The following is a 13,949-nucleotide window of genomic DNA, read 5'->3' as shown; positions in this document are numbered from 1 at the left end:
TGCCCGACCCTTCGCTACTGACTCCTCTCTCAGTGAGTCTATCACTTGGCAATTGGAGAAAATTAACAAAAATCTCTTTCTTACTCCATGATGAAGAAGACCCCAGATCGGTAAATACCCCAACTTCTATATGTATGGGTAAGCTTAAACCCATCGATTTCTAGCTTTCGTCGATCGCATTGGGACTCCGCGCTTTCCACCATGGAGTCTGGTTCGCTCCTTCGTTGCACATCAATCAGGTTTGGGCTCCCGATCCAACTCGTATTACAAAACCCTAGAGATTCACAAGAGTCACATCACATTCAAAAATTCGATCGTGTTTTGTTTTCTTCATGCAATTATTAGAAGAATTCCATATTAGTTTTGTTCGAATTGGGCGTTTCTCAGTGAACAGGCTTTCTTCAACTAGGTTAAAACACGAATAGCCCTATAGATCAATTCCTTTATTGTTTAGAGGAAACAGTTTGTATTCAGTAGGTTTCTTTCACTTTGTGTGCAATTACAGTTTTTAGGTTTGAATAAACGAAAGCCTGTGTCACCTGCTTTGAAGTCTAGGAGAAATGAAAACTTGAAAAGACTAAAAACTGTAGAAACTTCGCCTAGTACCAAGGCCACCTTGGACAATTATTTGCTGACACCGCCGAAGAGTTATAATGTTGTGAAGCCTTTGTGCAAATTTGGTGATTTAGTGGCTCAGCAAGATCAAGTTAGAAGCAATTTGGCATCAGAGATCTCCACTACCTTGTTAGTTTGGTAGTTTTCGAGTAATTGAACATGTAGTTTACGAATGTAGTCACTAAGTATCTTTATGGGGATCTAGATATAGAATATATGTGAAGGTTCTTGGTAGACTTCATTTGCCCTAGTCAAGTGGCACTAGACCACGTAGCGTGTTTGCAATAAGGTTGAAATGCTCACTAAAATGACTACTTGATTGGGAAGGGATATGTTAATGACGAACTATGCCCACGCGTTTCCATGATAATTTTCGGATTCTATCGCGGTTCATGTTGATGACATGATCTTCATTAAAAGCCCTTAAAGAGTTAAGGGAAACCGCTGAACACTTAAAATTCGAGTTTGAGATGAAGGATCTTGGGAGAACACGGTTTTCCTCAGTTTGGATCGAACTTGAGCACCGTGTTGGATGTTTAGGCGTTTTGACAATGTCAAGCCTTGAAGCACTCCCATGGTCATCCGTAGACTTGATCTTAAAAAAAGATCCTCTTAGTCCGAAAGATGATGAGCAGATGTGCTAGAGCAAGAAGTGTCCTACTTGAGTGCAATAGGCGCATTATTGTACTTAGCTCGATGCACAAGACCGGACATCTCATTTGCAACGAACTTGTTAGCTAGATATAGTTATGCGCCAACACGATACCATTAGACTGGTGTAAAGGATATCTTTCGATACTTGAGTGGTACGATTGATATGGGCTTATTCTATCCCTATAGAGAGATGATGAATTCGGACCGATCACACACTAGGAACACCGCCAACACCAGCCTGCGTTGCCTATCCCCATCTCAAAATGACATTAGCGTTTTGGAAGGTTTTGTTGATGCTGGGTATCTCTCTAACCCACACAAAGGTCGTTTTCAAACTAGTTATGTGTTCACCATGGGAAAGACCTCAATATCTTGGAGGTCTACAAAACATACCCTAGTCGCTACATCTTCAAACCATGCAGAGATTATTGCTCTTCACGAAGCTGTTCGCGAATGTATATGGTTAGATCCATAATTACGCATGTTCGAAGCAATTATTGTTTGAAGTCTACCACAGATGAGCCTAGCTATGAGAATTTATGAGGATAATGCTACTTGCATTGAACAAATGAAGCAAGGCTACATCAAAGGGGACAACGTACACCAAGCATAATCAGCAACAACAGACTCTCCTCAAGATCAAAGTGAACCAGGTTCATTCTGAGAACAATGTGGCAGACTTGTTCACTAAGTCATTGCCTAAATCCACTTTCGAGAAAACTGTTGGTAGCATCGGTTTGTAGAAGTTATCTGAACTCCTATGATCGTAGTCATCGTGGGGAGATGCAGACATCAGGGGGATATGTCTACATGTATGTTCTCAAAATGTGAAGGGTGTGTTGTACTCTTTTTCTCCTTCGACTAAGGTTATTTTTGTCCCACTGGGTTTTTGTTACTTGGTAAGGTTTTTCATGAGACAACGAGAGGAGCACCACGTTTGGGCGAGGACATCTAGTTTGTGTTATGGCCTAAACTCTGATTACTTGTGTTGTAATAGTGTTAGTCTTATCGATATCTACAGAGATATTTCAATCATTGTACGATTCGGTTTCCTTGTAAAACGCAGATTCTTTGCTTGTGTTCCTTTATATAAAGAGGCCCTTATTATCAATAAAAGTACAACTCATTCTCTCCCAATTTTTGATTTCCTAAAGCAATTTATTTATTTTTAGATTTCTCTCATACCTTAAAATTTAGGGTTAGGTTTTCCTCTCCAAGAGATGAATCTTAAACTCACATTCTAAAAATTTCTACATGTTAAAACCTGTGAATTCAATATATTTCTTTCGGAAATCACTTATTTTGGCAGGGTCATTAAAAGTCAGTTGTTAAAGATCTTAGTTATTGAGATCAATGACAATCGTTGTTATTTCATAAACTACCAGTCTTTCTATTATCCATTTGGTTATGAAGGAGGCAGAGGCATGCTAGACTTCAATGATCTTGGGTGTGGATAGAAAATGCATATTACTACTTTATTTTTTATTTTATTTTTTGATCAAATGAATAACTTCATTAAATAAACGAAGATTACAATGAGGATGGATCAAGAGCTTCATAGACAGAAGTACTCTGTCCACTTCAGACTTCACACTCGAAGTCTATACTGACACACTGGTGGAGCCAAATCGGCCCCGACTCCAAACACACAAAAGGGTGACTCAACTGCAATGCTTCCTTTGCAAGACGATGTGCAACTTTATTGCAATCACGTCTCACAAAATGCCAACTACAAAAACTAAAAAACTGAAATAACTGTTTAACTTCATCGAGAATATGTCCCTCCGAACTCAGGTCGTCATGTTTGTCATGCAACGTATTCAATACTGTCAGAGCATCCCCTTCCACCTCTAATTTAGTAAAACCAACATGTAAGGCATATCGAAGACCATGCAATAATGCTAATGACTCCACCGCTCTGGGAGATATATTACCTACCAATGGAGCAGCCACAGCACCTTTTAGCGTACCCTCATGATCCCGAAAGACAGCCCCAATTCCACTTACTCCATTTTTTACATCTGTAGCCCCATCAAAATTCATCTTTAAAAAGCCTCGTGCTGGCGTGTTCCAGTTCACAACCTCCTGATACGTTGACCCTTCATGCAATCTTGTTGGTGGCGTCTGTGCAATAGCAGAACAAAATTGCAGCTGCCACTCCGTTGCAGCTTGAACAAGACCCTCAGAATGCATAGTCTTCTCCCCATGTCGCTGCAAATTCCTATTCCGCCACAACCACCAGATTATAAAGCCAAAGAGAGCCAAATCATTACCGACAGCTATACTCGAAACATGTGAGAATAAATCCATGACAGAAGGTTCCTTCCATGTTTTACAAACTTCACTTAAAAAGGTCAGCTTCCAAACATTTCTCGCTGCAGGGCATTCCCAAAAAACATGAAGAGTAGACTCACAAGCAGCCCCGCATTGCCAACACGTTCCATCCATAGTTATTCTCCTTTGCTGTAAGTTTTGACCACACGGGAGGAAATTGTGAAAAGCCCTCCAAAGTAATAAGTTGATCTTGCTTGGAACATGAAGCTTCCAAACCTTCTTCCACACCTCTGGAACCCTAGAGGTACTACACCCGGCAATGCTCCCATTCTTCTTTTCCTGCAATGCACGAGCTACCCAGTAACCAGTTTTAACTGTAAAGTTACCATTCTTAGTGAAATGCCAAACGAGTTTATCTGGGATCGATCTCAAACCCAAAGGCATTGCCAGTATTGTCTCAGCTTCATGTGCAAGAAAGAGTGATTGAATTAGAGGGACGTTCCATGCTCCCGATTCCGTCAAAAGGTGTTCCACAGTCCAAGCATCTGGTATAGGCAAAGAAGAGATAACTTTAAAACTTGATGGGGTTGGTAGCCATCGATCTCCCTTTATGCGAACCCTCCTTCCATTACCAATGCGCCATCTAGTCCCCTGATCAAGCACCTGCTTACCCCACAATAGCCCTCTCCACACTGCTGAGGGAGTAGTCCCCAAAGAAGCATGCATGTAGGAAACAAGTCTGCGGAAAATATTTTGCCTGCAAAAACTCACTTACCAAAGAAGATCTACCCCAGAAGATACGCCATACTGTTTTTGCAAGCATCGACTGATTAAAGGCCCTGAGGTCTCGGACACCTAAACCTCCTGCCTCCTTACTTGTACATAAACGCTCCCAACTGCTCCAGTGAATACCTCTCACCCCACCGCTCTTGCCCCACCAGAATTTGCTCACCTTAGACTGGAATTTCTTACACACCCCAATTGGCAATTGGAACACGAGCATGGAATAAGTGGGAATAGCTTGAGCCACTGCTTTAATTAAAACAAGCTTACCCGCTTTTGAGAGGAACTTCCCTTGCCAACCTTGCAACTGCCTATCCAGTCTTTCGTTCAGCTTCCGAAAAACATCTGTTTTATTTCTACCAATTGATGTTGGGAGCCCCAGATATTTTTCATGGAAATCCACCACCGGAACATTTAGAAACTCTTGTAACTCCACTTGCAAATTTTCAGGGACATTAGGACCAAAAGACAACGCCGATTTTTGAAAGTTAATCCTCTGTCCAGCTGCACTCTCATACAATAACAAGCATTGCTTCAGGGAGATACAATCCTGGATGTTAGCATTCACAAAGAGCAAACTATCATCTGCGAATAGGAGGTGAGAAATAGATGGTGCAGAAGGGGCAACTTTAACCCCATGAATCATTCCCACTTCATCTGCACGATGTAACAGACCTGACAAACCTTCAGATACGAGGAGAAAAAGATACGGGGACAAAGGACCGCCCTGACGAATGCCTCTAGTTGGTGTAAAGTGTCCAACCGGTTGACCTTTCCAAAGAATTGAGAAAGAAACTGACTGAACACATTTCATAACTAGAGAAACCCACCTGTTGGCAAACCCTAACTTCTTCATCACTTCTTCAAGGAAAAGCCACTCCACCCTATCATACGCTTTGCTAATGTCTAATTTCAGCACCATCTTTGGCTCCTGAGTGGTCTTCTTAATACGGATGCTGTGAACAGTTTCAAATGCTGCAATAACGTTATCTTGAATATTCCGACCTGGAACAAAAGCGCTTTGAGTGCTGGAAATAATATCTGGCAGATGCTTCTTCAACCTGTTAGCTAAAGTTTTTGAGATGAATTTATAAACTGTGGAGCAGAGACTTATGGGACGAAACTCTGTCACACTCTTTGGGTTTGAGATTTTTGGAATCAGAGAGATAAGAGTATGATTAAACTCTTCTAACTCCTTTCCGTCATTCAGAACACCCAAACAAAACTCACAGACTGCATCCCCTACCACAGGCCAAAAGGATTTGAAAAACAGAGCTGACATCCCATCCAAACCAGGCGATTTTGTCGCCCCCATATGTTTCAAAGCCAACTCTACTTCCCATCTTTCAAACCTTCCAAGCAGCTTACTATTTACTTCCTCTGTAACTCTTCTTGGGATCGTATCGAGAACTAACTCCAAGTTATTGCATCCCTCCGATATGTACAGGTTAGAGAAGTAGGTCACAAAAGCATTTTGAATAGCTTCCATATCCTCACACCAGGCCCCAGTTTCATCACAAACACCTTGTATTTTATTTTGTTGACCACGTCCCTTAGCCACCGCATGGAAATATTTGGTGTTCTGATCCCCTTCTTGTAACCATTGAATTCGGGATTTTTGTTTCCAAAGAGACTCCTCATATTCAGCATATTTTTCTATCTCATGTTTAATCACTTTACGCTGTCTTCTATCAGCTTCAGAGCATGCATCAATTGGAAAGTTTTGCAACAACGTTTTCAGTGCTGCAATCTTTCTGGGGATATGACCGACCACCTTCGAATTCCATTCTTGCAGTCTCTCAGCACAAAACTGTAGTTTAGAATAGAGAGAATCTGATGCCTTCATCTCCCAAGTCTCCTGCACTATAGCGCCACACTGTTCTTCTTTCACCCAAAAACTTTCGAAAAAAAAACCGTCGTTTAGAACGCTGTCTTTTTGGTAACCCCACTCCTAATAAATCAAATAGCAAAGGTAGATGGTCACTCGCTCCGACCTCCAAATGAAAAACATGAGCATTAGGATAAGAAATCGTCGCAGTAGGATTCAAAAAACCCCGGTCTAATCTTTCTGCAATCGTACCATTACTCCAAGTAAAAGTAGGCCCTGTAAACTCCACTTCCTTAAAGCCACATTCATTTACTACCTCTCCAAACCTCTCCATCTGACACATGGGACGGAGCCGCCCAACACTTTTTTCTTCATCCCTCAGAATTTCATTAAAATCACCAAAAATGATCCAATCATCCGTTGTCAGAGAGTGAGCCAGTCGCCGTATAACCTCCCAAGAGTGATGCCTCTCTCCCGTTGTCGGATGACCATAGAAACCAGTCACTCGCAGCCTCTTCCCATTACATAACACAATACCATCTATGAAACCGGGACTCGAATCCACAACCTCTACAGTTAAACCATCCTTCCATAACAGAGCTAGCCCGCCTCCCTTTTCTCTTGTTCTGTCAACAATCTTATAATTATTATAGCCTAGAGAACTGCATAATCTCGCCATTGCATCTTCCTTCTTCTTAGTCTCCATTAGGAAAACTAAGTCGGGATCTTGAACCCTCAGTAGTTTCTTGAGGGCATTGAATGTGGACGGGTTCCCAAGCCCGCGCACATTCCAGCTGAGGATAATCATTGTTTGTGGTGGGCCCGCTCCTCGGGTCCCACCACTTCAGTTCCCATCTCAGTAGAACTAGAATTTCCCTTCACCGTACCATTCTTGGAGCCTTTCTTGGGCGAAGCAAGCAGCAGTCGTTTACTTGGTGAGCAAGACAGAACAAACCCTTTTGCTTTCCCACGCTTTGAGGAAGAAATTTGCTTCTGTTTCTGGTCAAACTCCACATTGCCAGCCCCTTTTTTGCCTTTTCCACTTCCTGTCTTCCTCCCTACCTGAGTAAGTGGAGCCACAGCTTTACCCTTGTCGCCTACTTTAGTACCCACTTTATTAAGAGAATTAGATACTCTCTTTTGTCCTGGAGCTACATCTTCCAGAACCGGGACTTCAAATAAGCTCGATGAATTAACACACCCAATTTCCGGATTCATTAAGACTTGTGGGGCATCACTCATAATCACCTCATCAACCACACTGTGCTGCGGGACAAAACCAACCCATGTTAGCTTCCTTCTTTTAGACACACCCATCTGTTCAATCCCATTCAGGCCTCCTTCACTTCTTTCTACCAGTAATTCCCCATCCTCCCCTTCCTCCCGATCACGTACCACTCCGCAAACCGGGATATCAGGAGCTTTCATAGACCACGTCTTCTTTCCAACATTTAGGCCAAAAGAACGACCTTGTAGTTGGCCATGAGGATCAATGGAAAACACATCCTTAGATAACGTCCTCCAACGTCCAAACTTCATCTCCGTAAGTCGTCCTTCTAATCGAGCCGCACAGGTAGCCCCAACATGATCTAGTAATCCACAGTAGAGGCAAAAGTGACGAAGATGCTCGTACTCGAATTTCACCGTACATAACGACCCATCCCTCGGGCCAAGTTGCAGCCGAATTCCTTTCCTCAGGGGTACGCATGTCTTCAGACCCACTCTAATACGTAGAAAACTACCCGTACCATCACTTACAGATCCCCGATCAGTACTCACATAGTCCCCAATGCTCCTGCCAATCTTCTGACCTGTCTCCTCCGTAAGAAAAGCTGGGGGAAGGCCTGTAGCCCTAATCCAAAAATTCTGTACCAGTAAAGAGACTTCACCTGGGTTCATGAGGCCATCCGATGGGGCTAAAGCCAACAACGCATTGTCAAAAGACCAAGGACTGCGGTTAAGAACCCTTTGCCTATCACCCTCTGTCTTAAACGAGAAGACGAATCTGTCCGAACCTTCCCAAGCAAGAATGGAGAAATCCTCCTTCGTCCTCCAGATCTTCTTGAGAATACTTCTAAAAGACTCCTTGTTCACACTCCGGTTAGAGAGGACCATACCAACAAGCCAAAATCTCCGAGCCATAAGCATTGTAGGATCCTCCACCGTAATAACTTCAAAATCTTCCTCATCATGAATGGCCAGCCGCCGTGAAAACTCCCCCACAACATCCTCCATCCCGATCAGTAGGTACTCGACAGCCGACCACAGCCACACCAACAGATAGACGAGCCTCCGCATGCACGAGGAGACACGGGCGGCGCAGCTACAGGGTGGTACTCGCCGTTCTCAAAACCCTAGCTTGAGACTTAACCCTAACTCACACGAGAAGGGACTCTTAGGGTTTTTTACTACTTTATTTTTTAGTTGTGTTTGGATGAGATACAACTCCATCAATTAAAATTTCATTAACTGCAATTTCCATTGTTTGATTGTATCCATTTTGAATTTGGAATGGGTAATAAATTAAGAAAGTTTAAAATAAATTAAAATATTAAAAAAAAAAATCTTGTTTCTGAAAAAAAAAACAAATTAATAAACTTGTTTTTGAACTTCAATGATCTTCGATGTGGACCTAAAGTTCATACTACTATTACTTTATTCTTTAACGGTGTGTTTCGATGAAGGAAAAAAATGGTGAAATTAAAATCAAAATGAGGAATTTATGATTTCTAAATATGAATTATCTCGTTTCGCATTCTAAACTTAGAGATTACGAATTTCTTTGTTGAAAAAAAAAATTTGAAGGAATTGATTGTCCGAATGCGTCACTTCAATTTCCATAAAAAAATGTGTCATTTCGAATTTCCTTGCAAAAGTTTCTTCCTATCACTTTATTAGATTCCACAACTAGGTTTTTTTTATTTTTAATATTTGAATTTGTTTTGAACTTTCTTAATTTATTACACATTCCAAATTCAAAAAAAATACAACCAAACAATGGAAATTGTAATTAATGACATTTTAATTGATGGAGTTGTAGATTCCAACATTTTAAAGTTTCTTAAGAATTTGTAATTTTCTCGTCCAAACACAGTGAAAGTTGTTTCAATTAATATAAACACAACAATAGCAAAGGAGTAAGGAAATAGAGAAGGTGTTGCCTGTAAGTGCTTCTCCGCGCTTTGGCTATGCAAAGTCCTCGAGTTTTGTTAGAAGATGATAACCAGGTTTTCTTCGAGCTTGGAAGTTGTAGATATTTCAAGGTGAGAAGATTAATTAGTCTAGCTAGGTGCTAGTGGTTCATGTTAGAGTTTGTTAATTCTCCGGCCTTGATTATTATTCAACGCGATAGTGATTCTCTAACCTCTTGATAATCATTTTTATTTGTGTTTTTTTTTTAGCCATGCTAGATTTATGAATATATTTTTAATGTTATACATTTGGACTAAATTTTTCAAGATATATGTCATTTTCTCAAGTAAATTAAAATAAATTACATAGAAGTGTCCATGATAGAAGCTGGAGAGTCACTATATTATTAAAGAACAGTAAGTTAAGGCTGGAAATTCAGCTACTACGTACGTTGCTCACGAGCTTTGAAAAACATCAATACCTTTTCTTTTTTTTTTTGAAATAAAGCATATATAGATATAAAGTTAATGTGGAGGGCAGTCTGACCCCAGCTTCTTACAATCATGCTCTAGTACTTCCAGAATATAGTCTGGAGGATGATCAAACCATGATTCACCCATACTGGCCTCATAGGCAACATTGGCTAGACGGTGAGCTACTTGGTTACACAATCTGGGGGCATGCTGCACAATGACATTGGACAGCAGGGCAAGGTTACCTCGAATATCATCAATGAGACCTTCTGCATTAATATGAGTGCAGTGTCTATCTGCAATATCAGAGACAGCTTCGAGGCAGTCCGTTTCAATCACCACATTACTAATCTGTAGGGCCTTCACCATTTCAAGGCCTTTCATGATGGCACAAAGTTCGACCTGCTTTGCTGAGGCAACTGATTGAATAGGGAATGCGAAAGCAGCTTTGAACTTCCCTGTATCATCTCTCAGTATGCCACCAACACCTCCATGAGGTATTTGGGGTACGAAGCTTCCATCAACATTAAGTTTCCATTGACCTCGAGCCGCCGGTTTCCAGATAGGCCTACTCTTTGGTTGCTTTGAGTTTTCTGTTAAATTTCCTTTAGCAAACTCTGCGAGCCATGCAAGAGAGCTAAACACCAAATTACTTGCAGGTTGGCTAGTATTACGCCAAAACATGTCATTTCTGTTCTTCCATATGGCATGAAGTACCATCAGGAGCTTAGCAAAAACTTCATTCTTAAGATGCAAGGCATGATCAAGCATCCATTCCTTGAAATCTATGCTAGGCAACAGACTTCTGTCCAAGTTAAAAGGTGGTGCAGCTAAAATGGAAATGGCAGTGGGGCACTTACAGAAGATGTGTGCAGCGTCTTCATATGGATGTGGACATAAGAGACAGTGTAGGTCACCAGTATACCCTTTAGTGCTTAGGGTTGCCCGAGTTGGTAACAGATTTGAGCAAGCCCTCCATATGCATATTTTAACTTTGCCTGGCACCTTTGCACGCCAAATCCTTTTCCATAACTCCTGAAAAGGATTACCCTGGGAAGTGGAAGCAAGCACATTTTCTAGCACTTTGGTTCTGGCAATCCAATAAGCGGTTTTGACAGAGTAGAAACCCTTCTTTTCCGGGCTCCAACACAATTTATCTTCCATATGTCTACTACTAAGAGGAATACATAGTACCTGTTGAGCAATTACAGGTGGGAAGATGGCATATATGGCAGCGGGTATCCATTGTCTTGTGCTGGAGTCAATTAAATCAGACACAAGTTCAAAAACACAATCCGGTGGTTTATGAACAAGGAATTGTTGGCAGTTTGGGATCCACTTATCTTTCCAGATGTTGACTTGAGAACCATTACCAACGCTCCATTGTACTCCCGGTTTTAAGACTGGCCTTCCATTAAGGATGCTTCTCCAAGAGAAAGATGGAGAGTCTCCAAGTTCTGCTTCCCAAAAAGAGCTATTGGGGTGGTACCGGGCTTTAAACAGCTTGGCAATCAATGAGTGTGGGTTGGACACCAATCTCCATCCCTGTTTAGCAAGCATAGCAAGATTGTAGGCATATATATTTTTAAAACCCATGCCACCTTCAGGCTTGGTCAAACAGAGCTTTTCCCAGCTTCTCCAATGGATTTTCTTTTTCTCATCGGTATCTCCCCAAAAGAATGAGGCACACAGTTGATGGATATCATCACAAAGGCTTTTAGGTAACAAGTAACAGTTCATGGCATATAAGGGCATGGTTTGCGCAATTGCTTTTATGAGGATCTTCTTACCTGCTGCACTTAGAATTTTCGCTTTCCAACTCACAAGTTTCTTAGTGAGCTTCTCCTTGATGTATTCAAAAATAGCAGTCTTGGATTTCCCTACTCTCATAGGTAAACCCAGGTATCTATCATGCTCTGTGACACACTTGACTTCTAGTAGAGCAGCCATTTCTCTTTGTCTGTCAACATTTACATTATTACTGAAGACAACACTACTCTTCTGGAAATTTACTTTCTGACCAGAGGCCTTCTCATAAGTATTCAAAATTTTTCTGTATTGCAAGCACTCCTCATTTGTAGCTGAGCCAAAGAGTAAACTGTCATCTGCAAAGAAAAGATGGTGCAATGTGGGAGCTTGAGGGCACATGGTAAGACCCTGAATATTATGTTGATGCACTGCCTTTGAGATTAAAGCTGACAAGCCTTCACTACATAAAATGAATAGATAGGGTGATAGTGGATCTCCCTGTCTAATGCCCCGAGTAGGGGTAATCAGAGGAGAAGGTTCCCCATGAAGCAAAATAGAATAGCCCACGGATGTTACACACTTCATAATGATTTGTACCCATTGGGATGCAAAACCTAGTTTCGTCAGCATAGCATGAATAAAGGTCCAATCAAGTCTATCATAGGCTTTACTTATATCAAGTTTTAGAGAGAAGAAACCTGATTCCTGGTGTCTCAGTTTGTGCATGAAGTGTGCTGCTTCAGTTGCCACTAAAGTGTTGTCCGAAATCAATCTACCTGGAACATAAGCACTTTGCAAAGGAGATACTATCTCAGGAAGCCACACCTTAAGTCGATTTGCCACAACTTTAGAACTGATTCTGCAAATAACATTGCAGAGAGCTATAGGCCGAAAGTGCATGGCCTCTTTCGGGTCTTGAAGTTTTGGTATTAAGCACAGATATGTGTAGTTTGACTGCAGCCACATTTCGCCTTTTTCAAGCAAGCCTCTAACTGCTACACACACATCCTGACTGACAATATGCCAATACTTTTGGTAGAAAAATGGGGACATCCCATCTGGCCCCGGGCTCTTTGACGGGTGCATCTGGAAAAGGGCTGCCTTAATTTCTTCATCTGTGTATGGGAGTAGTAAAGCCTCATTCATCTGTTGTGTCACTTTGCATGGAGTAGAGTCAATTACTGCCTCAATAGCCTCTTCATCAACCTGTTCCGCTGAGAAAATATTCTGAAAATAAAGCATTAAAAGCCTTTGCACTTCACTTGGTTCAGTCTGCCAAACCCCATGTTCATCCAAAAGACCCTTAATAGTGTTTCGAGATTTTCTATTACTTGCCTTTCTGTGGAAGTAGGCAGTGTTTCTGTCACCTTCTTTCAACCATAAGGCACGAGATCTTTGCCTCCAATACGTTTCCTGGATGGTGAGTAACTGACTAAAACGAGCATGGAGCTGTCTTTGTTCTTCATAAAGTTGCGGAGAATGAGGTTGTCTCATGAGGTCATTTAGCTTCTCCTGAATTTGCCCCATCTCAGTGTGGTGTTTGTTGTACTCAGTACGGTGCCAGGTCATTAATTTGTCACCAAGAGCCTTTGTCTTGCTTCCTAGTTGCTGTAACGCATTTCCAGTAGTAGGCACTGCCCATTCTTGCTTAATAATGTTCACACAGTCTTCCCTGCCAAACCAACACTTTTCAAAACGAAACGGTTTCTTGACTTTCCTGCGGAGTTGCTTTTCTCTATAGGCTTCAATAAGCAATGGACAATGATCCGAATCTGAAGGACTCAGAGTGATAACCCTACTATATGGAAATTTGTTGCGCCATTGGATTGTTTGAAAGCCGCGATCTAACCTTTCTTTCGTATGTCTATTGGACCATGTGAATCTGCCGCCTACAAAACCCATGTCAATGAGACCACAGGCCGTCATCGTTCTTCTGAACTTAGTCATTGCTGCCAGAACTCGAGGAGGTCCGCCTGACTTGTCTTTGCGTGACATCACCTCGTTAAAATCTCCAGCCATCAACCATGGCAAGGGACATCTTTGTGCAGCTAGGGTTTTGATTAATTGCCATGTATGATCCCGTCCACCTCTGTTAGCGACCCCATAGAGACCTGTAAATCGCCATAAATCGGTACCAGGTTTACCAATAGCAGTATCAATGTGGTTTGGAGAATGGCTACGCACATCGACATGAGTATCCTCACTCTATAAGATGGCAAGTCCCTGCGATTCTTCTTCATGAGGCACACAGAAACTCCCCTTGAATCCCAGTCTATGCGTTAATGAGTCAATGGTAGTCTTCTGTGCAAGGGTTTCAGAAAGAAAGATTAGGGTGGGTTTCTTGGCAAGTACGATATCCACAAGAGCTCGCTGGGTTTCATTGTTTACGATACCTCTGCAATTCCAGACAAGGATGCAGCCTTGATGCATTGCTTGGTACT

General features: G+C 41.8%; 2 protein-coding genes across 2 annotated transcripts; both read right to left on the bottom strand.

Moving 5' to 3' along the window:
* Positions 1–2,850: 2,850 nt before the first annotated feature.
* LOC133723072 (uncharacterized) lies at positions 2,851–6,962 on the bottom strand. Its single transcript, XM_062149904.1, has 3 exons — positions 6,321–6,962; positions 4,319–6,184; positions 2,851–4,206 (listed from the first exon to the last, which is right to left on the bottom strand). The coding sequence occupies exons 1-3, from the start codon at positions 6,960–6,962 to the stop codon at positions 2,851–2,853; spliced, it is 3,864 nt and encodes a 1,287-aa protein (XP_062005888.1).
* Positions 6,963–9,810: 2,848 nt separating this feature from the next.
* LOC133723071 (uncharacterized) lies at positions 9,811–13,434 on the bottom strand. Its single transcript, XM_062149903.1, has one exon. The coding sequence runs from the start codon at positions 13,432–13,434 to the stop codon at positions 9,811–9,813; it is 3,624 nt and encodes a 1,207-aa protein (XP_062005887.1).
* Positions 13,435–13,949: the final 515 nt, after the last annotated feature.

Source organism: Rosa rugosa, chromosome 7 (assembly GCF_958449725.1).
Source record: "Rosa rugosa chromosome 7, drRosRugo1.1, whole genome shotgun sequence".
Lineage (NCBI taxonomy): Eukaryota > Viridiplantae > Streptophyta > Magnoliopsida > Rosales > Rosaceae > Rosa > Rosa rugosa.
This window is presented reverse-complemented; position numbering and strand designations above follow the sequence as displayed.

What these genes read in the sequence shown, in the direction of transcription:
- LOC133723072 (XM_062149904.1), bottom strand. Translation starts at nt 6,962, where the DNA reads ATGATTATCCTCAGCTGGAATGTGCGCGGGCTTGGGAACCCGTCCACA. An exon ending in CTCATGTTTTTCATTTGGAG is followed by an intron (nt 6,185 to 6,320) that starts GTCGGAGCGAGT and finishes GCTATAGTGCAG; the next exon opens with GAGACTTGGGAGATGAAGGC. An exon ending in TCTGGGGTAGATCTTCTTTG is followed by an intron (nt 4,207 to 4,318) that starts GTAAGTGAGTTT and finishes TGGGGTAAGCAG; the next exon opens with GTGCTTGATCAGGGGACTAG.
- LOC133723071 (XM_062149903.1), bottom strand. Translation starts at nt 13,434, where the DNA reads ATGACGGCCTGTGGTCTCATTGACATGGGTTTTGTAGGCGGCAGATTC.